Here is a 25,828-nt window from a genome sequence, read left to right on the forward strand (position 1 = left end):
ACAGGAAATGACCCTTATTTTTCTTTCCCTTACACCATCATGCATTGTGTTGAGCGGTAGTCAGCTGGTGAGCACTGTCTGCCTGTGAACAGAGTCATCTGTGTTTGTATATTGAACGCATTGGTGGAGTAATGGATTTCTTAAGCATTCTTATATATATATATATTTTAAAATATTAATATTTTAAAAATATAGACAAATTGACCTGAATACAAGAAGGACCTGGCCGTTGCTTTCATCTCTGGTGAAATCGAGCTCTCCTGCATCCTTTTAAATTGTTTGTGTGGATCCATGTATAGCCCACTGTATCTGGAGGCACTCCGAGTCATCCAAAGCTGGGATTAATTGGTTTGCTGGATGGGTTAGAGAATAGAAAGACAACCACTAGACATCAGAGGATCAATATTTCTTGCGAGATTTGGTTGTATTAACGGGTTTCGCACATTACATTTTCAACCGATACAGATGGAACACCGTACAAAAATATATAGATTTTCTTGCACTACTCATTCAGTGGTGCCGCAACAACGCTACTGTATTTACAGCGTCGAAAAATACAGCGTGACCAGTGTGGTCCGATTTCCGAATGTTTGACTCATATACTAATACTTTTTAGTGAATCAAAATTATACAACGCTACAGTAGTCTGATTCACAAATGAATGACTCTTATAAAGTAATTCTTTGAAGTCCGATCTATTGTAGATTATTTTACTCTTATCAGCTTGTCCTTTTTTGTGAATCAAACACATACACACGTAATCAGTGTAGTCCGATTCCTGAACAAATGCCTTTAAAGAGTCAGTTCATTTAGTGAATCAATCACTTTAGCTTACAAATAACAGTGAGAGATGTTTAATAAAGTGTGAGAGTGGTATGTCAATGAGAGTGGTATGTTTATAAGACAATTTTGTACCAAAAACTGAAAAGTTTTTCCTTTGCGTTTTTCACGTACAGACAACAACGTTGTCAAAACAATCCCTGTTTACAGTTTTCCACAAAAACGACTTAAAAAGCTGTAATAAAAAACAATTATTCATACCAGGCTAGTATTTGGCGATGTCACTTTATAGAGAAACACTACGCCCCATAGACTGAACACGTAATATGCATTCGCATGATATCACCATTTTCACAAATCCACGTTTATGTAGTTTACATGCAGATGATAACAGTATCGTTTTCAAAAACTTGCACTTTGAATCCCGGTTTCAAAAGTTTGCATTTTCCGGCCCCCAAAACGCAGTTGAATGGCCAAAACACATAAACGTTTTCAGTTTTTAGTTGAAAAGGTGTTGTGTAAACAGCCCCTTAAATAAGTGTAGCTACTTACTGCTTGTTCAAATGACAATGTGTAGTTAACTCTTAAATGCATACCTCGGGTCTTAAGTGACCCTGGACGTCATTCACGACCCCCCTCCTCATTCATTTTTTTAAAGTTAGACATCAACCTTCTAAGTATTCCTCAATCAATTAATTATAAACAATCAGCAATTTACTGCCGAGCAATACTGAAAGCAATCAAATATTAGTGCCACTTGATGGTGGATCTGGTGAAGAAGCTGTCAGTAATCAAAATATTGATTTTGAAGATGTTGAAAATGATAATTTTGAGAATATGTTTGAGATCGTGAATATGAGCCAGATGCTTACTGTACTGGGAAATGAGCTCTGACGAGGACGGTGTTGATGGTATTAAACATCTGCTCAAACCGAACAAAATATGCTTTATAATTCTGTAATTGTTACTCTAATATCAGGAGAGTTTTATATTATCATGACAGGTAGAGATCTATTCGTGTTAGATATAGATCCGGGTCGCTGAAGACCCGAATATGTAATAATGATTGGCAAAACATTCATGCATTTAAGTGTTAATGTTGATGCACATTATGAGTAAATTAATGAATATGTTTTGTTTTAGTAATGTTTTTAGCGCAATTTTCCACCGGACAAAATTGCGATTGTTAACTCATGATTTCTGTTCTGTCTGTGCGCACCAATCTTGCACTTCTATCTACTCCTCAACCAGACCACCTAGAGACTTCGGGTTTTCGGCATTATGTTAAGGAAGGTCTAATCTCGGGAACGCACAAAAAAAAAATCCAGGAAAAGATTTACTATCTCTTAGTGTTGTGATCCCATGACGTCAGAAAATTGCGCTAAAACACTCACTGAGTTTTTATTACTTGTTTAATATATTGTTAAGAGGAATCGGAACCGGAACCATTAAGTTCTTTATGATTCCCATCCCTACCGCACCAAACCATGACTAATTTCCAAAGGACCATTTAACCAATAATATAATTCCCTTCTTACATCACAGTGCATCTGTCATCTTCCTAATGGCTTTAATTGCAGTTTAGAGCCATCTTTGTCGATCTGGTAGTGGCATGTCACCTCTGCGTCCCTTATTTCCTTTGTAGCTCTGTCATAATGGAAGCTCACAGCCAGAAAAGGATGATACCCAGTGTAATCTCCTTCTGGAAATGTCTCTGTTTGCCTCTAATACTGCAGCCTTTAATGAGGGGAAAGCGAGAGAAAGGGTGCGCAGATGGCCAACCAGATGCACGGAGCCTGGACTTAACCTTATTTTGTTGCCATTCGGTTAATTTAGCTGGAGCTTGTAATTGAGTGAAAACGGAGGGGATTTTGCATCGGTTTGATGTCCTAAGTGTGTTTTTCGTGTCCTCTCGAGAACATTTGCCCTGGGACAGAGCTGTCACATGGTTGGTAGCTGTGCTGTGACCACCCGTCTCTGGATTGGGTGTTGACTTCCGCGCTAATCAGGTTAAGTTATTAAAACCTCATGAGTGAAATAGGTCAGAGGCAGCTAAAGCTGACAGAGAAAGAGAGCGAGAGAGATGAGAAGACGGTGGAAGGAGTAGACCACATTGCGAGGCTATATGAAAGAAGAGTGTGACTGAATGCCACAAGAGGAGGGACGACAGAACATCGTCGTATTTTCATTTGTCGTATGTCTTCATTTGGATGGTTACGGATACGCAAAACCATACAGAAATAAGAAGGAACTTTTAGCAAAAGCAATGCTGTGATGATTTACAAGAGACATTTTTTTAGGTTTCCAAATTTTATAAGCATTTAATAGTCTGGATAGGCTTTATGTTTGTTTATTGGAACACAGATGTGCCTCTTTTGACTGAAGCACCCTGTTTATGCACAGAGGAACACTTCAGCCCAACGGCAAGGACCACACATACACGCACACTTCACCATGAGGGTTTGTTGTGTTTGAGAGCTGATGGGGAAGGACGTTACGTTTCAGGAAGATACTCTGATTACCCTTTTCCTCTTTTGGGAATAAATAGAAAAGCACTGGTCTCTGAGAAGAAGGACTTACTGAACATTCAACATCAGTGGCTTATGTTTCTCTGAAATGGAGACCAGGAATTTCAGGTTGGCTTTGTGATTAGTTCTTCAAGGATGTGTTTGATCTGTTCCTGTTGTCCGGCAAGGACTTGAAAAAGAAGAGTTTGGGTAAGACCACACTGCCACGCTGGATGTCACAACAGTTGGTGTTTTTGCATATGTGGATTTATTAAAACTCTCCTTTGTGTTTGGGAATAAACAGATCAGTCTCTTAGCATTTAGTGTAATCTCGGGATTTGCGTTGCTCTTCACCCAACTGCCTGCTGGAGAATTCCCAACTCCTCCCCCATCACTACTCTCAATCTGGGCAAACCCCCCTTCCTTCGTCACACGAATGGTCGCAGCCCAGTTACCACGGATACCCAGTTGACAGGCACCACGCCGGGTGCCGGTCCTGCGGCCCCTGATCTGCTCCTCTGTGTTTCCCAGCCAGTCGTGAGTTTGGAAAGTCAGGATGAAGTGGCGGTGACCAGGCCTCAAGGGAGCATAAGGGGTCAGGCTGGTCGGGGGGCCATGGCTCCACTTTGGAGGAACATGCTGTCCAAAAGCAGCCCCCTGTACCGTGACTCCCTCTTCTCCTTCTCTCTGTGGGAATGGCAGGTGCAGAAGAGAGAGTTGGCCATTCTCAAGAAGCAGGCAGAAAGGGAGAGAAGATCCTTGCACAGACAGATTGAGAAGTAAGAGCTTCAAGGTGTTTTACGGGTGTAAATCATTTTGTAAACTTGAAACTATTTAAACCAATTTTTGTGTTTGTGTACTCTACAGTTCAAAAGTTTGGGGGTGTTAAGATTCTTGTATGTTTTCGAAAGTCTCATGCATGGAAGCTTGTTTCCGCCACGGAATAAAAAATAGAAAGGATAATTGCAAATCAAATAAATAATATAGTCAAATAAAGTCAGAATTGTGGGTTATAAAGTCAAAATTGCGAAGAATTGCGATTCTGAGAAAAAAAAAGTCAGTCTTTTTTCCCTCAGAATTGGACTTTATAACTCGCAATTGCAAGTTTTTATCTCACAATCTGAAATAAATCTGAATTGAAATAAAATTGAAACTGCTTTCATTTTCCACGATTCTTTGATAAAACGAAAGTTTAAAAGAACAGCATTTATTTAAAATGGAAATATTTGTAACATTATAAATGCCTTAACTTTATCTTTTGATCAATTTAATGAATCCTTGCTGAATAAAAAAAAAAAAAAAATGTTATCTTACTGACCCCAAACTTTCCTGTGAGAGTTTCCTGTTCATTTTACACGAGGTGCTCTATGCCTATGTCTCTTATGGGGTTCCATTTCTGTTAGGATGTTGTCTTGGAAGACAGGTGCCTATGTAGACAGTAAGGCAGCTTACTAGGTCTTTAGCTTCTGAAAAAGTTGCTGTGTGGAATAGAAGAAAGAGCAATGTTTTATTTGTTGTTCATTTTGTATTGTAAAGGGCAATTCACACTGCGCCGACAGACACTTCATCGGGTTTTGTCGTGTGAGTGTGTTGTGAGATGTGAGAGCATGTGTGAGAGACACACATGGCACACACTGTGTAACTGTGTGTGTGTGTATGATCTGGGAAACACCTACGTTGTAGTAAAACTTAAAATGTTTGACCATGTGGGGACTTTTTTTTTAATCCCCATGAGGAAAGCAGCTTATAAATAATAATAAATTATGTTTGTTTTTGAAAATGTCAAAATATAGTAATTTTTCTGCAAGGGTTGTGTTTAGAGCAGTCATTCCCAAAGGCGGGGTCCCGACCCACAAGTGGGTCGCGGGAGATTTTGTATGGGTCGCCAAGTCGAGCACTATTTTTCAGTGTGCTATAAACGCGTTCTCATCCTAGGGCGTCATATACTGACGCTTTTGACATTTCGTCCACATGCAACGCACATTGCACCCTTTAGCGTCAATATGAGACGCACAGGTTATGGGTAGGTTTAGGTCTGGGGTAGGGGTAGGGTTAGACCGCTAGGAGGCGCCTTCTGGCCCATATCTATCTGCGTCTCATATTGACGCTAAAGGGTGCCATGTGCGTTGCATGTGGACGAAATGTCAAAAGCGTCAGTATACAGTATATATAGCGTCAGACGCCTTGGGACTTTGTCTCATTAAGTATAAATTGTGTACACTGTAATGATGAGAATATGAAAACAATGAGATGCCCTGTCAACTCTTCCTTTCTCATTTCACCTCTGCATTTTACTTATTGTCAACAACAGGTAAATAAAAAAAAATTGTGCTTTGTCAAATATCTGTATCTCTTTTAAATAGTTAAGTGGAAGCTTAACTGACCTTAAAAATGGTCATACTTATTTTGTTAATGCATAAATTCTCTTCGTGATATATGAACTATATGGGCCTAATGTTTATTGGGTCACAAGGATTTATCGACTTTAAAATGTGGGTCCCCAGAAAAAAAGTTTGGGAAACACTGGTTTAGAGGGTAGAATATACAGTTTGTACAGTAAAATGGAAGGTCCCCATAAAACATGGAAAACCCAACATATGTATGTGTGTGTGTTTTGTTTAGGCTCTGACAGAACAAAAACAGGTCCTAATTAATACAGCTTGGAACAAATTGTGGGTACAAAATTAGCCTAATGCCCTACATGCGAGACACACCTGGCACGTGCCAAACAGAATATGGTGACAATTTGCATGTATAACACGCTTCATTTGAATCCACATAAGCATAATAAACCCAAAACTCACTTTTATCAGAACCTGCCATTTACATTTATTCGTTCAGCAAATTTGACTTACAGAAAGGAGAAGCACGACACAAGCGCTTCATCATATGTGTGTGGAACATTAACAAAAATAATCCTAAGTGGTAATTTGCAATTTTTTGCAAATTAAAAGTAATTGGTCATTTTTTGTTTGAAGATTGTGCTCAATGATTATGTTTTTGTCCTGACCATCATAAATAGACACAACTGCAACAAGCAACAGGATATTTTGATGATCACTTGGTTTCTATTTCTGCAGCTGGGTAGCCCGACCCACTGTGATATCTGATTGGTCCAAAGTCACTGCTCCTCATAACTGTACATTAAACATAAAACCCACTGTCATCTCATGGCAGACAATTAGCTCAATATTAAATACTATCTATGCAAAATGTCATTTTTGTCTGTTCTCAGGCTGAGTAAGGAGCTACAACAGAAAGACAAACTTATTGAGTCCCTACGCTCTAAACTTGACCAGCAACAACCACGAACGGATACTCCTACTAGCAGCCACGCCCTCTCTGTGGCCACAGACCAATCAGACAGAACCTCTTTTGTGTCAGAAGACCACGGCTCAACCAATGAGGATCTTGAGCTGTGCTCCGAACTAGATGCTGCCAGTGAATATGGCCAAGAGGAGGCAGCAAGAAGTGCCACAGGTTTTTGAATTTATTATCATCACATTTGAACATTTCATCATGTTTCCCCCACTTTATTATTTTCAGGTTAGCTTCTCATTCACCTCTTTTCATTGTCCATCTGTTTTGTTTCAGATTCACACAACCATAGAGGCTCAGCCCCATTACATCCATCCAATCCTCCATCTATTACTTCCTCTCACAGCCACCAGTCCTCCAACACCTGTCCCAGCATACAATGCACACCACACAGGCCAATGGAAACCCAGGCACAGACAGGTAGGAAGAGTGCAATGCGAGGGTACCAAATCACACATGCCCTTTTAAGTATCTCTCATAACAAAGTTATTTTATCACTATGTACACTACCGTTCAAAAGTCTGGGTTCAGTATGATTTAAAAAGAAATTAATACTTTAATTCAGCAAAGATGCATTAAAGACATTTATAATGTTACAAAAGGTTTTTATATTCAATTAATGCTGTTGTTTTGAAATTTTTATTCATCAAAGAATCCTGCAACAAAAATGTGTCACGGTCGGTTTCCACAAAAATATTATGCAGTACAACTGTTTTCAACATTGATAATAATAAGAAATATTTCTCGAGCACCAAATCAGCATATTAGAATGATTTCTGAAGGATCATGTGACACTGAAGACTGGAGTAATAGATGCAGCTCTGGTGAACATAAGATATTTCTTTCAAAAACACCTAAATACCTAAAAAAAAGAGTCCAAACTTTTGTATTGGTAGTGTATTGTTTTTAATGAATAATATATTAAAAGGTTTAGTTTGTTCTATAGACCAGCAAAAGTTTCACAAAATCTGTAGCTCTTTCTTCATGTGTCCTCCCATCAGGCCTCTCCACTGTACCTTTGTCCAGCTCCATTTCTTTCTCCACCTCCCTTCATTGTCCTCAAATGTCCTCTCCACCTGTGTTTGAGCCTCAAACTCATCCCTTGAGAACCCGTCACCCTTATGGTGTGGGATTCTCACTGGCAGAGGTTCACCAAGAGCTTCAAATGCTCCAGAAACAGCTTGGAAACAGTGAGCGTGCATCTGAGTGTGTGTGGCACTGAATAATTCATACTAATTCTGTGACTGATTCAGTACAGACAAGATTTGAAAAGAAAATAAGATAGTTGATTGAAATACAATAAAGTAAACTGATTTGTAACCTTTTTGCCAATCAAACCTGAGAATCTATTGATGATTTATGCAGTCGCTGAATGTTGACTCACTAATACGCATGCAAAAATATTTTTCTTAATCTGTATTTTTCCAATAAAAATATCTAAACCTCTTCTATTAAAGACTGAATTGAAGAAATTGTGTAATATAATAAAGACTTATTTTTAGAGGATATATTGTGAATTAAAATGATTTATCTTACCTTGTTGGCATGATTTTGTTTTCTTGTTTTAAGCATATACCTCACTAAATTTGGTTAGATTTATGCCTAAAACAAGAAATTATTTACTAAAAATAGGGAAATAGATGGCATGCAAATTTTGCTATGTTTTTACCTGCGTTTGCAATATAATCATGTTTCAGTGTACATTACCATTCAAATGTTTTGGGGTCAGTAAGATTGTTATTGTTTTTTTTTGAATAATTGAAATGGATACTTTTATTCAACAAGGATACATTAAAAGTAAACAGTAAAGCCATTTACATTGGTCAGAAAAAATCTATTATGGAAAAAGTTTTCCACAAAAATATTGTTTTCAAAATTGATAATAAGAAATGTTTCTTGAGCAGAAAATCAACATTTAAGAATGATTTCTGAAGGATCATGTGACACTAAAACCTGGAGTAATGATGCTGAAAATTCAGCTTTGCTTTCACAGAAATAAATTACATTTGAATTCTTTATAACATCTCATATTCAATAATATTTCTCAATAATACTGTTTTTACTGTATCAAATAATGATACTGTATCATTTTTGATCAAATAAATGCAGCCTTGGTGAGCATAAGAGACTTATTTAAAAAACATTAAAAATCTCATTGACCCTAAACGGTTTGATCAGTAATGTGTATATTCTCACACTGCTTGCATTCTCTCCATTAATATTTGGTTTTCTTATCCCGGTACAGGCTACCATGGTCCTCAGATCAAACCCCTCCCTGCGTTTTCACTGGGCTCCCATGCTCAGCTTGACCATAGCAGTTTACACCCACTATCCCATCATGCCTTTGAACAGTCACCTGTCAGAAGCATGCACACCAGTCCCGCTATGAAATCAGGGTCAAGCCTTCTGGAGAGCAGTGCAATGTGGGATATGATGTATGGCCAAAGACCTATAAGACCAGGCGTGTATGGAGACGTGTCCTCTGGTTCTTCGGGATATCAGTCAGGCCACACAGGTACTCCAGCTGTGGAAATCACATAGTTAATCCTAATGTTAATAATATGTTGTTGTCATATATTTTGGAAAGCTTATCGTGCTGTTTTTATAATATACGTCAGGCGCAGACTTGATGGAGGAGCATCTTAGGGAAATTCGCACTCTCCGATTGCGTCTAGAAGATTCTATCCAGACCAATGACCGTCTGAGACAACAGCTGGAAGAGAGACTGGCCTCCTCTGCGCGAAATGGAGGTGAGAGACTTGCACATTCACATTCGTCCAGTCAGAAAGTCCAACAGTGTGTTTTGGCTATAAAATGTAATATTTTTGCTTGTATGCATATGTTTATATATTTCATACAAGTTTCAAATGTATCTACATTTTTGCCAGGAGGAGCACCCACTAACATCTATATCCAAGGCCTTGATTCTGTCAATCAGCTGTCCAATGAGATTCGAGTGCTGAAAGAGGAAAATCACACCCTGCAGGACCAACTCCAACAGGCCAGGACAGGTAAGATCTTAGTCCTACTATATTTGTAAGGAATGTTAGCAGTAGTACTATATACCAGCTTTAATATATTAAGAGTAAATGAGCAAGCATAATTTTTGTCAGTGTTTGCAATGGAATTGTAGCTTAGTGCATACTGAAAACTGCACAGTATACACTGCATAGGTATTTTTTCGTCATATATTTTTGTTAGTTATCATCTAGTTATCATTTTTAATCTAAAGACATCAGATGATACTCAAGTCGAGTGCATTGTGGGATACAGTATTCCATGCAGGAAGCTCTGTTGCACAGTATATGGCACATTTTGCCAAATGTATCATGTAATCTGGGTTTTTTTATGCATGCAGAACATTTGCATACTGTGCACAGTATACATACTATATGGTACTACACTACAGCTCTAAGTATTGCATGCTTTATAGATATAGTTTTTATTCATTTTTATTTCAGTTTTAGTTAGTTCCCCTGTAGTCAATCATTTTATCCCTTAAAACTCATCTTCGATCACCAAAATGACACATTTAAGCATTTTTTCCTTCATGCCTTAAAATAGCTTGAATGTAACACCCTTGCCTCATTTAGTATACGCAGTTCTATGAATATGCAAATTGGCCCCGCCTCAACTCACTCACACCAGCTCAGAGATCCACTCGTTGACGATCACACGTTGATATGATTGGTTACAAGACGAGGCTGACTCCAGCTCCTTTTTCGCCAGCTCCTTATTCATCGAACTATTCATTCCACCTTAAAAATGTTGGATGGTTGTTAACCACTCCCCCTCAGTGCTTTTGGCCGTATTTCTTAAAGGAACAGTTGTATGTGAATTGCAAGCCTGTGGATCGGGCAGCATTTTCATTTAACAGTGAAAATAAATAGCTTACTCCTGAAAAGATTATCTTGTCTGCCACTATAAATGGTGTAAGCTATGTGTTAAATTATTATTTTGTAATTACTAAATGTTTTTTTAAAAGTATGGAGAAACGTGACATTATGTTTCCAACTGAGATTTAATGTAATGTAATTTCTGTTCTTTATTAGAAGTTATCCATTACTCCAGTCTAACATGTGTGTGTGTGTGTATATGTATGTATGTATGTATGTATGTATGTATGTGTGTGTGTGTGTGTGTGTGTGTGTGTGTGTGTGTGTGTATATACTGGACAAAGCATACTGGAGGTGCCATTACTTTAGTATTTCAAAAGTTCTCAAAAAAACAGGGACATAGAGGCATAGATTAATTCATTCTTAAATGAAATCTTGCATTAAAACATTTTCTGATGTGTTATTGTTGAAATATGGTACCCAGAACATGCAACTATATGTGCCGACAAAGCATACTAAAGGTGTCATTACTTTATTATTTCAAAAGTTCTCAAAAAAACAGGAACATAGAGGCATAGATTAATTCATTCTTAAATTAAATCTTGCATTACAACATTTTCTGATGTGTTATTGTTGAAATATGGTACCCAGAACATGCCTCTCCATGCAACTTTATGTACCGACAAAGCATACTGGAGGTGCCATTACTTTAGTATTTCAAAAGTTCTCAAAAAAACAGGAACGTAGAGGCATAGATTAATTAATTATTAAATGAAATCTTGCATTACAACATTTTCTGATGTGTTATTGTTGAAATATAGTACCCAGAACATGCCTCTCCATGCAACTTTATGTGCCGACAAAGCATACTGGAGGTGCCATTACTTTATTATTTCAAAAGTTCTCAAAAAAACAGGAACGTAGAGGCATAGATTAATTCATTCTTAAATTAAATCTTGCATTACAACATTTTCTGATGTGTTATTGTTGAAATATGGTACCCAGAACATGCCTCTCCATGCAACTGTATGTACCGAGAAAGCATACTGGAGGTGCCATTACTTTAGTATTTTAAAAGTTCTCAAAAAAACAGGAACGTAGAGACATAGATTAATTCATTCTTAAATTAAATCTTGCATTACAACATTTTCTGATGTGTTATTGTTGAAATATGGTACCCAGAACATGCCTCTCCATGCAACTTTATGTACCGACAAAGCATACTGGAGGTGCCATTACTTTAGTATTTTAAAAGTTCTCAAAAAAACAGGAACATAGAGGCATAGATTAATTCATTCTTAAATTAAATCTTGCATTACAACATTTTCTGATGTGTTATTGTTGAAATATGGTACCCAGAACATGCCTCTCCATGCAACTTTATGTACCGACAAAGCATACTGGAGGTGCCATTACTTTAGTATTTCAAAAGTTCTCAAAAAAACAGGAACGTAGAGGCATAGATTAATTAATTATTAAATGAAATCTTGCATTACAACATTTTCTGATGTGTTATTGTTGAAATATAGTACCCAGAACATGCCTCTCCATGCAACTTTATGTGCCGACAAAGCATACTGGAGGTGCCATTACTTTATTATTTCAAAAGTTCTCAAAAAAACAGGAACGTAGAGGCATAGATTAATTCATTCTTAAATTAAATCTTGCATTACAACATTTTCTGATGTGTTATTGTTGAAATATGGTACCCAGAACATGCCTCTCCATGCAACTGTATGTACCGAGAAAGCATACTGGAGGTGCCATTACTTTAGTATTTTAAAAGTTCTCAAAAAAACAGGAACGTAGAGACATAGATTAATTCATTCTTAAATTAAATCTTGCATTACAACATTTTCTGATGTGTTATTGTTGAAATATGGTACCCAGAACATGCCTCTCCATGCAACTTTATGTACCGACAAAGCATACTGGAGGTGCCATTACTTTAGTATTTTAAAAGTTCTCAAAAAAACAGGAACATAGAGGCATAGATTAATTCATTCTTAAATTAAATCTTGCATTACAACATTTTCTGATGTGTTATTGTTGAAATATGGTACCCAGAACATGCCTCTCCATGCAACTTTATGTGCCGACAAAGCATACTGGAGGTGCCATTACTTTAGTATTTCAAAAGTTCTCAAAAAAACAGGAACATAGAGGCATAGATAAATTAATTCTTAAATTAAATCTTGCATTACAACATTTTCTGATGTGTTATTATTGAAATATGGTACCCAGAACATGCCTCTCCATGCAACTTTATGTGCCGACAAAGCATACTGGAGGTGCCATTACTTTAGTATTTCAAAAGTTCTCAAAAAAACAGGAACGTAGAGGCATAGATTAATTCATTCTTAAATTAAATCTTGCATTACAACATTTTCTGATGTGTTATTGTTGAAATATGGTACCCAGAACATGCCTCTCCATGCAACTGTATGTACCGAGAAAGCATACTGGAGGTGCCATTACTTTAGTATTTTAAAAGTTCTCAAAAAAACAGGAACGTAGAGACATAGATTAATTCATTCTTAAATTACATCTTGCATTACAATATTTTCTGATGTGTTATTGTTGAAATATGGTACCCAGAACATGCCTCTCCATGCAACTTTATGTGCCGACAAAGCATACTGGAGGTGCCATTACTTTAGTATTTCAAAAGTTCTCAAAAAAACAGGAACGTAGAGGCATAGATTAATTCATTCTTAAATTAAATCTTGCATTACAACATTTTCTGATGTGTTATTATTGAAATATGGTACCCAGAACATGCAACTTTATGTGCCGACAAAGCATACTGGAGGTGCCATTACTTTAGTATTTCAAAAGTTCTCAAAAAAACAGGAATGTAGAGGCATAGATTAATTCATTCTTAAATGAAATCTTGCATTACAACATTTTCTGAAGTGTTATTTTTGAAATATGGTACCCAGAACATGCAACTATATGTGCCGACAAAGCATACTGGAGGTGTCATTACTGTATTATTTTGAAAGTTCTCAAAAAAACAGGAACATAGAGGCATAGATTAATTCATTCTTAAATGAAATCCTGCATTACAACATTTTCTGATGTGTTATTATTGAAATATGGTACCCAGAATATGCCTCTCCATGCAACTGTATGGGCCGACTTGAGTAATTGATTTCATTCTCAAAAATGAGCCTGTACAGGTCTAGATAAACTTTCACTAAAGAGTATGCACACAGCATATGACTCTTTAATCAGTGGTTTCTGTGTCTGAAGGAGCCAGAAAGACGACACTTTTTTATAATATTTATCACCACAAACCAGCGATATACCTAACCAGTTCTAAGGCAATAAAGAATAATTTAGACAATACTGCACTACCATAATAATTTATTACAAATAAAACAAATATATTGAACATGTAACACAATTAACAGTCACAATCTTTTATGAAGAAACAAGTCAATAAATGCGTAGGCCTAGTCCAAACATCTTGTGTGCAGTCATGTTCAGAAGCCATCTGATAATTTAAAAATATATAAATTATTTCACACAGACAATGAATCTATGGCACCGATTATGAGTTGTCATTAAACTACAATGGATGTTGCTTAATATTCTACTTACTACAAATAACGGGATAATCCAGTGTTTAAACATCTTTCTGCTTGAAATCGATTAAATTCTTCAATCTTAATCAGAATTATTATGGTAAGCTTTAAAACAATAAAGAGAATAAACACACAGAATAAACTTTCTATTTTCACTGACCGCAAATATAATCAGAATCTGCATAGTAATTATGTGTGGTCAAGTATCTTACCTCCGGTAGTAGCACTTCAAGGACAAACGAAACATTATGTGCATCCTCATATCCAGAGCACCTTTAATGTGTTCTGCTAAAGCTTCAGTTAAATGTGCCAGATTATATATGCATTGTGAATATAAAGTTAACTATATATGAAATAATAATTATGTTAATAGTAATAATAACAATACCTTCTTCATTAAAAACAGAAATAAAACAATCTCTCCGAAACACAAAGCTGCATTGAGTGGCATATTCTGGGTACCATATTTCAACAATAACACATCAGAAAATGTTGTAATGCAAGATTTCATTTAAGAAAGAATTTATCTATGCCTCTACGTTCCTGTTTTTTTGAGAACTTTTGAAATACTAAAGAAATGGCACCTCCAGTATGCTTTGTCGGCACATAAAGTTGCATGGAGCGGCATATTCTGGGTACCATATTTCATAAATAACACATCAGAAAATGTTGTAATGCAAGATTTCATTTAAGAATGAATTAATCTATGCCTCTACGTTCCTGTTTTTTTGAGAACTTTTGGAATACTAAAGTAATGGCACCTCCAGTATGCTTTGTCGGCACATATAGTTGCATGTTCTGGGTACCATATTTCAACAATAACACTTCAGAAAATGTTGTAATGCAAGATTTCATTTAAGAATGAATTAATCTATGCCTCTACGTTCCTGTTTTTTTGAGAACTTTTGAAATACTAAAGTAATGGCACCTCCAGTATGCTTTGTCGGCACATAAAGTTGCATGGAGAGGCATGTTCTGGGTACCATATTTCAATAATAACACATCAGAAAATGTTGTAATGCAAGATTTAATTTAAGAATGAATTAATCTATGCCTCTATGTTCCTGTTTTTTTGAGAACTTTTGAAATACTAAAGTAATGGCACCTCCAGTATGCTTTGTCGGCACATAAAGTTGCATGGAGAGGCATGTTCTGGGTACCATATTTCAATAATAACACATCAGAAAATGTTGTAATGCAAGATTTCATTTAAGAATGAATTAATCTATGCCTCTACGTTCCTGTTTTTTTGAGAACTTTTGAAATACTAAAGTAATGGCACCTCCAGTATGCTTTGTCGGCACATAAAGTTGCATGGAGAGGCATGTTCTGGGTACCATATTTCAACAATAACACATCAGAAAATGTTGTAATGCAAGATTTCATTTAAGAATGAATTAATCTATGCCTTTACGTTCCTGTTTTTTTGAGAACTTTTGAAATAATAAAGTAATGACACCTTTAGTATGCTTTGTCGGCACATATAGTTGCATGTTCTGGGTACCATATTTCAACAATAACACTTCAGAAAATGTTGTAATGCAAGATTTCATTTAAGAATGAATTAATCTATGCCTCTACGTCCCTGTTTTTTTGAGAACTTTTGAAATACTAAAGTAATGGCACCTCCAGTATGCTTTGTCGGCACATAAAGTTGCATGGAGAGGCATGTTCTGGGTACCATATTTCAATAATAACACATCAGAAAATGTTGTAATGCAAGATTTAATTTAAGAATGAATTTATCTATGCCTCTACATTCCTGTTTTTTTGAGAACTTTTGAAATAATACAGTAATGACACCTCCAGTATGCTTTGTCGGCACATATAGTTGCATATTCTGGGTACCATATTTCAACAATAACACATCAGAAAATGTTGTAATGCAAGATTTCATTTAAGAATGAATTAATCTATGCCTCTACATCCCTGTTTTTTTGAGAACTTTTGAAATAATAAAGTAATGGCACCTCCAGTATGCTTTGTCGGCACATAAAGTTGCATGTTCTGGGTACCATATTTCAACAATAACACATCAGAAAATGTTGTAATGCAAGATTTCATTTAAGAATGAATTAATCTATGCCTCTACGTTCCTGTTTTTTTGAGAACTTTTGAAATACTAAAGTAATGGCACCTCCAGTATGCTTTGTCGGCACATAAAGTTGCATGGAGAGGCATGTTCTGGGTACCATATTTCAATAATAACACATCAGAAAATGTTGTAATGCAAGATTTCATTTAAGAATGAATTAATCTATGCCTCTACGTTCCTGTTTTTTTGAGAACTTTTGAAATACTAAAGTAATGGCACCTCCAGTATGCTTTGTCGGCACATAAAGTTGCATGTTCTGGGTACCATATTTCAACAATAACACATCAGAAAATGTTGTAATGCAAGATTTCATTTAAGAATGAATTTATCTATGCCTCTACGTTCCTGTTTTTTTGAGAACTTTTGAAATACTAAAGAAATGGCACCTCCAGTATGCTTTGTCGGCACATAAAATTGCATGGAGAGGCATGTTCTGGGTACCATATTTCAACAATAACACATCAGAAAATGTTGTAATGCAAGATTTCATTTAAGAATGAATTAATCTATGCCTCTACGTTCCTGTTTTTTTGAGAACTTTTGAAATAATAAAGTAATGACACCTTTAGTATGCTTTGTCGGCACATATAGTTGCATGTTCTGGGTACCATATTTCAACAATAACACATCAGAAAATGTTGTAATGCAAGATTTCATTTAAGAATGAATTTATCTATGCCTCTACGTTCCTGTTTTTTTGAGAACTTTTGAAATACTAAAGTAATGACACCTCCAGTATGCTTTGTCGGCACATATAGTTGCATGTTCTGGGTACCATATTTCAACAATAAAACATCAGAAAATGTTGTAATGCAAGATTTCATTTAAGAATGAATTAATCTATGCCTCTACGTTCGTGTTTTTTTGAGAACTTTTGAAATACTAAAGTAATGACACCTCCAGTATGCTTTGTCGGCACATATAGTTGCATGTTCTGGGTACCATATTTCAACAATAAAACATCAGAAAATGTTGTAATGCAAGATTTCATTTAAGAATGAATTCATCTATGCCTCTATGTTCCTGTTTTTTTGAGAACTTTTGAAATACTAAAGTAATGGCACCTCCAGTATGCTTTGTCGGCACATAGAGTTGCATGTTCTAGGTAACATATTTCAACAATAACACTTCAGAAAATGTTGTAATGCAAGATTTCATTTAAGAATGAATTAATCTATGCCTCTACGTTCCTGTTTTTTTTTTTTGAGAACTTTTGAAATACTAAAGTAATGGCACCTCCAGTATGCTTTGTCCAGTATACACACACACACACACACACACACACACACACACACATACATACATACATACATATACACACACACACATGTTAGACTGGAGTAATGGATAACTTCTAATAAAGAACAGAAATTACATTACATTAAATCTCAGTTGGAAACATTATGTCACGTTTCTCCATACTTTTAAAAAAACATTTAGTAATTACAAAATAATAATTTAACACATAGCTTACACCATTTATAGAGGCAGACACGATAATCTTTTCAGGAGTAAGCTATTTATTTTCACTGTTAAATGAAAAATGCTGCCCGATCCACAGGCTTACAATTCACATACAACTGTTCCTTTAAGAAATACGGCCAAAAGCACTGAGGGGGAGGGGTTAACAACCGTCCAACATTTTTAAGGTGGAACGATTAGTTCGACGAATAAGGAGCTGGCGAAAAAGGAGCTGGAGTCAGCCTCGTGGTTACAAGGTAGTTTGTGACGTCAGAAACACCAGCGATTTCAAACCGCGTTTTTGAGACTGTCTTTGGTTCACTGCAGTTTTAAGGAGAAAATACTCAGCAGTGGTGTTGACTTATGAATTTACACATGGTTAAAACATAATAAAAACACCACATAGACATATAAACAATATTAAAGGTCCCGTTCTTCGTGATTCCATGTTTCAAACTTTAGTTAGTGTGTAATGTTGTTGTTAGAGTATAAATAATATCTGTAAAATTATAAAGCTCAAAGTTCAATGCCAAGCGAGATATTTTATTTAACAGAAGTTGACTACATCGAACGGCCCGTTTGGACTACATCCCTCTACTTCCTTCTTTAATGACGTCACTAGAACAGTTTTTTGACTAACCTCCCCCCACAGGAATGCTCCCTCAACTCTACCGAAATTCGTTTATGTACTTGCGCACTTCTAATAACTTACTGTGTTTACTCAGTTCTTACGGTGATTTTCTGAAGTAAAACTGACGCTTCATCTTTTGTGTGATGTACAATAAACTTTATTAAACTCATCAGTATATGTTTGATCATCATTCAGACAGCAGACTTGTAGGCTATTAATAAATAATGGATACATACAAGCAGATGAAAAATACGTTATAATAACCGTAATTAAACTACTAAACTATACCTGTTTCATCTCTATACAGCACTCTGACTCTGTAGGCATTATTGTCCGACTCGAACTGAACACCGTTACTGAGAGTTTCTGATATTATCATCCTTCCGTGAGATGAAATTGTCCTGAGAGACTGAACGCGAGCTCATGAAGCTCCGCCCCCTGTGCCATCCAGCAGCAGCTTATTTGCATTTAAAGGGCACACACTGAAACAGCTCGTTTTTCTGAGCCCCAAAAAATGACAATTTAAACATGCTGTAAAAAATGATCTGTTGGGTATTTTGAGCTGAAACTTCACATACACACTCTGGGGACATCAGAGACTTATTTTACATCTTGTGAAAAGGGGCATAATACGGGACCTTTAAAACCTTGATTTTCACCACAGGGGGACTTTAAGCTAAATGAAAATGAGAAATGTGGCCTTGTCAACTAGTTTTATTTAGCTAATTCCACTTATTTATTTAGCATTTCAGTTGGCATTTCATTTATTTCAAGTAAAAAAAAATGTAGCCAAGATCTCCTGAGTCCTGAGATGTTTTGCATTTACGGGCAGATGGCATTAAAGAGACGGAGCGGCTGAGAGAGGCGGTTCTGTCTGGGCGTGGCCAGTTGAAGCAGGCGGAGCTAGAGGCGGGCAGGTGGGCGGATCAATGCAGACGGCTGCAGGCTCAGATTAGAGAGCAGGCTCAGGCAGTACTACAGCTCAAACAAGACAAACAGAACAGCCTGGACAACAGCACCAGGTACAGTGTCAGTCTACATTGACCCTTTTTGGCCTCTTGAAATTTCAGTGTTTGTTTTGAGATTTTGTCCTCGACAAAAATGTGTCAGACTGCTTTGAATAATGTGTATGTGTATACATTTGTGAACAGGCTACAACACGAAGTGAATGTTCTCCAGCAGCAGTTGAGTGAGTGTCAATGTTTAGTGCACACACTGCAGTGTGAACTACAGGTGTATCAGAGAGTCTGTGGCACTACTGAGAGCAACACGGGTAAGAAACAAATGTATCTGAAACTCATAAAGCAAAATTACTGAAAATTGTGTTGGATTGTAAAATTACAATGAACATCTTGCAGAGTGCATCTGGCTTTAGATTCAAAATAGGCCAAATCAATTATTCAATCAAAAGGATGATTGAATAAACAGTAGGGATGTAACAGTTCACAAAAAAGACGATTTTGAAGTCATGTTGGTTCGGGATGTTTTTGGTACAGCAGAGAAAACAAACTTTTATTATACAGTGGTTTACTGAAAAACCACATGAATTTCACATGTGCAAAAACACGTGGTTTTGGAACAGTTTCCATGTTGTACAGCAACAACACTGCAGTTAATGGTGCTGTTGTAATTGGGGGAAGAGATTTGAAGTGCTTACAATTTTGGATTCAAAATATGTCTTAATGTTAATAAGGTTAGAATTATTGCACTCCCATTCTAATCCGCTCCATCTATTTGACGTGTACACGCACGCCGGCACTTGTTCATTGAAGTCTATCAAGTTAAAAGTAGACTCGCTTGCTTTTTTATGCAAAATGGAAATACTTGTGTGAATTTGTAACATTTAGGGCAAGCCATGTAGGTTTATGATTTTAGTTTGAAGTGCTTAATAAAAAGCTTGTCTGATGTTTAAGACAACATAGATATAAACAATATTGTTGTCCCATCCTATGAGGAAAACTTGGTGTTTGAAATTACGTTCCGCACACAGATAAGTTCCGCATAATGTAGTAGTTAAAACAACAAAATGTATTCGAGCGGTACACATGAATAGAAAGACCCGTCTTGAAAACTTTTGGTATGAATGCATGTACTGTTACACCCTAATAAACAGAGTATTAAAATAATAATTAGCACTGATGTACTGATATATTGCGCCCTCTACTACCCTAGGCTACTCTACTACCTTTGACCTACGTGAGCGAGAGTCTAAAATACATTTGTTGGAGCAGCAGTTGAGAGAGAGGCTGGACCAGTGTATGCCTCGCCTCTCCGCCAGAAAACAGCTATTCCACGGTGAGAGAATTAATTACAGTATAAGAAGTTTATCATGACTTAAAAGCACACATTTGCGGATTCATTGTGCCATGTTTATGATATTTCCATTAACCTTGGTCTAACCATCTGCTGTAGACCAATCATCATCTCCCCCCGTTCGAGATACAGGGTTCTCCAGCCCTGCTTCACCAGCCGTGGAACTAGATGACCCAAAGTCTTCTGGTAGTGGTAAGAGTCTTATATAAAACACATTTGATGTTTTATATACAGTAAGAGATAAACCTCACTCAAAGTGCAAGTCACAGAAAACTGATTAATCAATGCACATCTTCTGATTAGACTCGCCAAAGTCTGCTGGCGAAGATCTGGAAGCTGAAGCCCCTGACGGCTCCTTCGCCTGCAGGACGGGCCATCATATGATTGGTCATGTAGATGACTTCAGTGCCCTTCAGCAGCAGCTACTGGAGGGGAAGGTGGTTATCTGCAAAATGGAGGCGGCACTGCAGTCCAGCACAGAATCACATGACCTACCGGAGGTCAGTATAAAGATCCGAGTTAAGATTGAAAGGGTGATGTGATACTAGGAGGACAGACAATACAGAGATATAAATATATTTTAGTAGGGCTGTCAAACAATTAAAAATGGAATTGAATTAATTACATGATATGATGATTAAATCAATCAAAATGAATTGCATATATCAATATTTGCTTTAAAAAGCCTCCCAAATTAGGATTATATTGCAGAAGATGAGTAAAGAATTTAATAGACTTCACAAAAAGTCAATATATACACTACAGTTCAAAAGTTTATGGTCAATAATATATATATATAATTTTTGGAAGAAAATACTTTTATTCAGCAAGGATGAATTAAATTGATCAAAAGTGTCAGTAAAGTCATAATTCTTAAAAAATATTTATATTTTAAGAAAGGGTATTCTTTTCAACTTTCTGTTAATTAAAACAATCCAGAAAATATATCTTGATTGAAGTAATGGCTGCTGAAGCCATGACTGGAAAAAAAATACTTTTTAAAATATATTAAAGGGATAGTTCGGCCAAAAATGATATTAAGCCCGTGATTTACTCACCCTCAAGCCGTTCGAGATGCATATGTCAATCATTTTTCAGACGAACACATTTTCAGTTATTTTAGAAAATGTCTTAGATCTTTCAGTGGTTATAGTGTGAAGTTATGGGGTCCACCTCCTTCAAGTCCCAAAAATGTGCATGCATCCTTCACAAAAGTAATCCATCCGGCTCCAGGGGGATAAACGAAGGCCTTCTGAGGGTAATCCGTGCGGTTTTGTCGTAAAAATATACATATTTAAAACTTTCTAAACGAAAATAACTGGCTTCCGGCAACGGTCGACGTGTACGTCCTACGTCATATGCCAGCATCCATCTCCCGTGAACGCGCCTCGAGCGTTGCCGAAAAATGATTGACATATGCATCTCGAACGGCTTGAGGGTGAGTAAATCATGGGCTTAATATCATTTTTGGGCGAACTATCCCTTTAAGATAGACAATTATTTAAATTCATATTTTTTGCAATATTACTGATTAACATTTTTACTTCTTTGTAAATATATATATATATATATATATATATATATATCATAAAACATACTGTAAGCACATCACTGACCTACAGTCAAACATTTAGACCATTAAATGTTTCGGTGTGATAATTTAACAAATGCTTTTAATCGTACTTTTATTGTAGAGTTTTATAACAGCTGCGAGTCTAAAATGGTGAAAGGCAACGTGCTGAAAATTTTGAGTACTCCAAATGAAATGTTATTGACGTGCTGTCTCTCTCTCTGCAGGGTTATGTGAGGAACTTGCATGCCAGCACTACAACACTGAAGCAGATTCTGGAGGAGACAAGCTCTCTCTTGAGAATGTTCTGGAGGGCGGCTCTACCCAGCACTGAGGCCTCGGCCCAGCAGCTTAAAAAGGTCAGAGGGCACTTAGAAAGTAAACATTTTGGCTATCACAATAAGTCTTGGAAACACTACCCACTTTTGTGCTTCTTTGTGACATCACACGTGCATGTACCTGTAAAAGATATTCACACCAACAGCAACAGAAAAGGATTTCAGGAATGCACCTTTACTTGACTAAACCAATAATGTCAGTTATTGGTGTAATCCTAAACGTTTTTTTCTTTAAATGTTTGTGTAGGAGCAGTCTTTGAGAAAAGAGGTTGTCGCACTGAGGCGTAAGTTTTCAGAGCAAGAGCAGCTTCTCAGAGACACGATGGAGAATCTGAGGACCTCCAGTCGCACTAAAGACAACATGGAGCAATTCATCGTCAATCAACGTGAGCGACTCTCTTCTCTTTTCTCTTCTTTTTGTTCATGCTTATTGTTCTTCTCTTCACTATTTTTGTTTGTTTCCAGTGTCAAGAACGCGAGATGTGTTGAAACAGGCTCGCTCAAATCTAGAGGTAAGCCTTTTCTACCATTCAAATATGCTTCTCTTTTACAACCTCAAGCATGTTTCTTTTTGTAAAACAAGTTCCCCCTGTCACACACCCAAAGTGTAGCCCAGTGGCGGCTGGCCAATAGAGGCCGCTAGGTTTTGATGGATGACGATTGTAATAAAGGTAAAGACATGAGCACATTTCAATACGGTCAAGTGTTTTAATAATGGATGCTCGCCTAAGAAAAGCGTGTTTTGGAGGAGTTTGCGAGGGTCAGTGTTGTTTATGTACATACGGACATCAAACACTCGCTCTGACAGAACTGTTCACTGATGCTGTCGGCTCACCTTCAGAACCCTGTATTTTGCTGTGTTCAGTCATTCTGAATGGATCTGTATAGTATATATGCAGTCAGGTCAAGATGGCGGCTGGAATCTCCATGTTGTCCTGTTTGGTATCACATAGTAGTTAGATATGAAAAAGCTCTAAACAAATGTAACATTTTTTTTCCCTCAGTTTTTGCTGTTGCAGTGTGATTAAAGAATAAAATGTAAAATATTTTTTACTTTTCCTTAACAAACAAAAAAGCGCCGGCAGAAAATAGCATCATACTGGGATATTTGCTGAAATTGATCAATAACTGCAGCCCTTCCTAGAAAATTTTCCACCAGCCATCAGTTTTAATCAGAATAGTTTTAACCGAATAGATATTTTCGTCAAAGGAGCAAAACTAAAAGGACTCCATCAAACGATTGCTAGCTATTAAAGGCTCTATCTCCGGCTCTTTCTCATCGGGTTATTTTCCTTCTCCTCTGTATCTCTATGTCTTCTGAGTTATTCCAGAAGAATGAACTCAAGATTGCCTCTCTAGGCTGTACCCCTCTCCCTTCATCCTTCTATTCGGTCTCATCCACTCCTTCTTGGTCTGATAGAGGTACTGGTATAAGTGTGTGTTAGTGTGTATGTGTTTGTCTAGCAACACATGCATGCCTGACCCAATCTTGCATAACCAGCATGAAGTGTCGTCCTGCTTCTTCATCATCATATTTTCAGGCAGCAAAAAAAATATACGTTTTTTTTCCCAAATGAAATTTGTTCATTTTTTTGTGAAATCTGATTTCAAACAACTTGCTTATTAATATTTGCAGCATTACTATAACAATCAATGTGGGTGCGCAAGCAAAAGTGACAGTACAAATCTGAATGCATATACAGTACATTAAAAGTTTGTGGTTAATTTTTCATGTTTTTCATAAGTCTCTTATGCTCACCAAGGCTGCATTTATTTGATCAAAAATACTGTAAAAATAATGTTTATAATGTAATTTATTGCTTTGTTGGCAAAGCTGAATTTTCAGCATCATTACTCCAGTTTTCAGCGTCACATGATCCTTCAGATTTGGTGCTCAAAAAACATTTCTTATTATCGATTTGTGCTACTCAATATCTTTGTGGAAACCGTGATACATTTTTTCAGGATTCTTTGATGACCTGAAAGTTCAAAAGAACAGCATTCATCTCTTTAAATCTTACTTTCCCCCAAATTTTGAACGGTTGTATAACTTGCACTTTGAATAGTGACTAAAAGATTTCACCTGCAGTATGAATGAAGCTTGTATGTCACAAAACAAAACACTTTCAATAAGTTGATTTGAACTCCAGTTCCTGTTCCTAATCCATCAGTCGTATCACAACTAATCATGTCAGAGTCAGCTCATTGTTGTGTTCAATAGGCTAGTCAGATCTGACAATAAAGTAGTCATCACATAGTATGCTTCCCTCTCTTGGCTTGGAGGGAAACTACAGAACCAGTTTTGTTTGTTTGTGCATAATCTCAGTAAAGAACATTCCTTTTGGTTTGTCCTTTAATGGCACAGTGCGTTATTAGTGATTCCAAGTTTTTATAATGACTCTTCCTGTCACTCTTTGTTCAGGTGAGGTCTCAGGAGCCTCCCTCAAATACGCCTCCTCTCTTGGTTGGAATTTCGTGACCCCTCGTGCTCAGGATCAGCACAAAGTGATGACTGCCTCATGGCCGGCACAGGGGAGTGACAGACTCCAGGTGTCCTCCAGACTGAGTGCTGCTGTCTCTCCCTGTCTCTGAGTGAATCAGTGTCATATTATTTCACCATAAAATGCATTAGATATCCTGGATTGTGTGTAGATCTATTAGTCAGTTTTATTTGCTACATAAGAACCACCAAAAAGCTCTCAAAGTTGCATTTGAGTAGATTAGTATTATAGACATATGGATTGGCAATCCATGTCTTTAACCAAAGTAACATCTTATGGGTTTATGTTTGGTGTTAAGGTTTATATTGAACCAGCAACATAATTAATGTGCAATTATAATACTACTGTGTGACCAGCGAGACCTGCTACACTGTAAATGAAAGTCACCCCCGGGACGAGCTGAAGATCGATGGTGCAATAATCTTTCAATCAGCCTGCTACTGTAGTCTTGAAATGATACGTTTGTTTGTTCTGTGTTATTGCCAAAGTTTTAGTATGTTGCTTTTAATGAACTTTTTTCCCTTTTTATTTTTATTTTGAATTTTCCATCCTTTTTTTTTATTTTATTTTTATACAGTTTTTATTTCATCTTTTCTCTGTTTTATATTCATTCTCCTACTGGAGATTATTGATGATAATTTTTTTTCATTACCTTTTGGTTTTGGTCCAAAAAAAAAGAGTTTTTTTTATATTTATATTTGCTGTATCAGCTCTTCTTGATGGACCATTTTGGATTTTTGTTTTAATGTTTTTGTTTTGTTTTGTTTTTAATTTACTTTTCTATTCTACTTTTCGCTTTTTTTTTTCTCCCTCCATGATAGATTTGCAATGTCTGTAAATTGGTTCCTATGAGATAAATACTAAAGTGTAACATTATCTAAAGATAAG

The 25,828-nt window shown here is 36.7% G+C and overlaps 1 protein-coding gene across 10 annotated transcripts in view; it reads left to right on the forward strand.

Annotated features, from left to right (window-relative positions):
- Positions 1-25,344, forward strand: part of pde4dip (phosphodiesterase 4D interacting protein) — a 73,989-nt gene extending 48,645 nt beyond the window's left edge. For 5 of the 10 annotated variants that reach the window (XM_079888417.1, XM_079888418.1, XM_079888420.1 and 2 more), the window contains 16 exons: positions 6,523-6,767; positions 6,882-7,025; positions 7,607-7,795; positions 8,851-9,120; positions 9,224-9,355; positions 9,494-9,616; positions 19,051-19,240; positions 19,370-19,491; positions 20,391-20,513; positions 20,631-20,723; positions 20,835-21,031; positions 22,329-22,460; positions 22,687-22,825; positions 22,905-22,951; positions 23,771-23,861; positions 24,862-25,344. In XM_079888417.1, the coding sequence (XP_079744543.1) occupies positions 6,523-6,767; positions 6,882-7,025; positions 7,607-7,795; positions 8,851-9,120; positions 9,224-9,355; positions 9,494-9,616; positions 19,051-19,240; positions 19,370-19,491; positions 20,391-20,513; positions 20,631-20,723; positions 20,835-21,031; positions 22,329-22,460; positions 22,687-22,825; positions 22,905-22,951; positions 23,771-23,861; positions 24,862-25,031 (2,407 nt within the window). In that variant the 3' untranslated portion in view covers positions 25,032-25,344. The remainder of the gene's footprint in view (positions 1-6,522; positions 6,768-6,881; positions 7,026-7,606; positions 7,796-8,850; positions 9,121-9,223; positions 9,356-9,493; positions 9,617-19,050; positions 19,241-19,369; positions 19,492-20,390; positions 20,514-20,630; positions 20,724-20,834; positions 21,032-22,328; positions 22,461-22,686; positions 22,826-22,904; positions 22,952-23,770; positions 23,862-24,861) is intronic. The other 5 variants (XM_079888415.1, XM_079888414.1, XM_079888419.1 and 2 more) reach the window with 5 other exon arrangements.
- Positions 25,345-25,828: the final 484 nt, after the last annotated feature.

The sequence above is a fragment of the Squalius cephalus genome (genome assembly GCF_949319135.1).
Source record: "Squalius cephalus genome assembly, chromosome: 12".
In the NCBI taxonomy this organism is placed as follows: Eukaryota; Metazoa; Chordata; class Actinopteri; order Cypriniformes; family Leuciscidae; genus Squalius; species Squalius cephalus.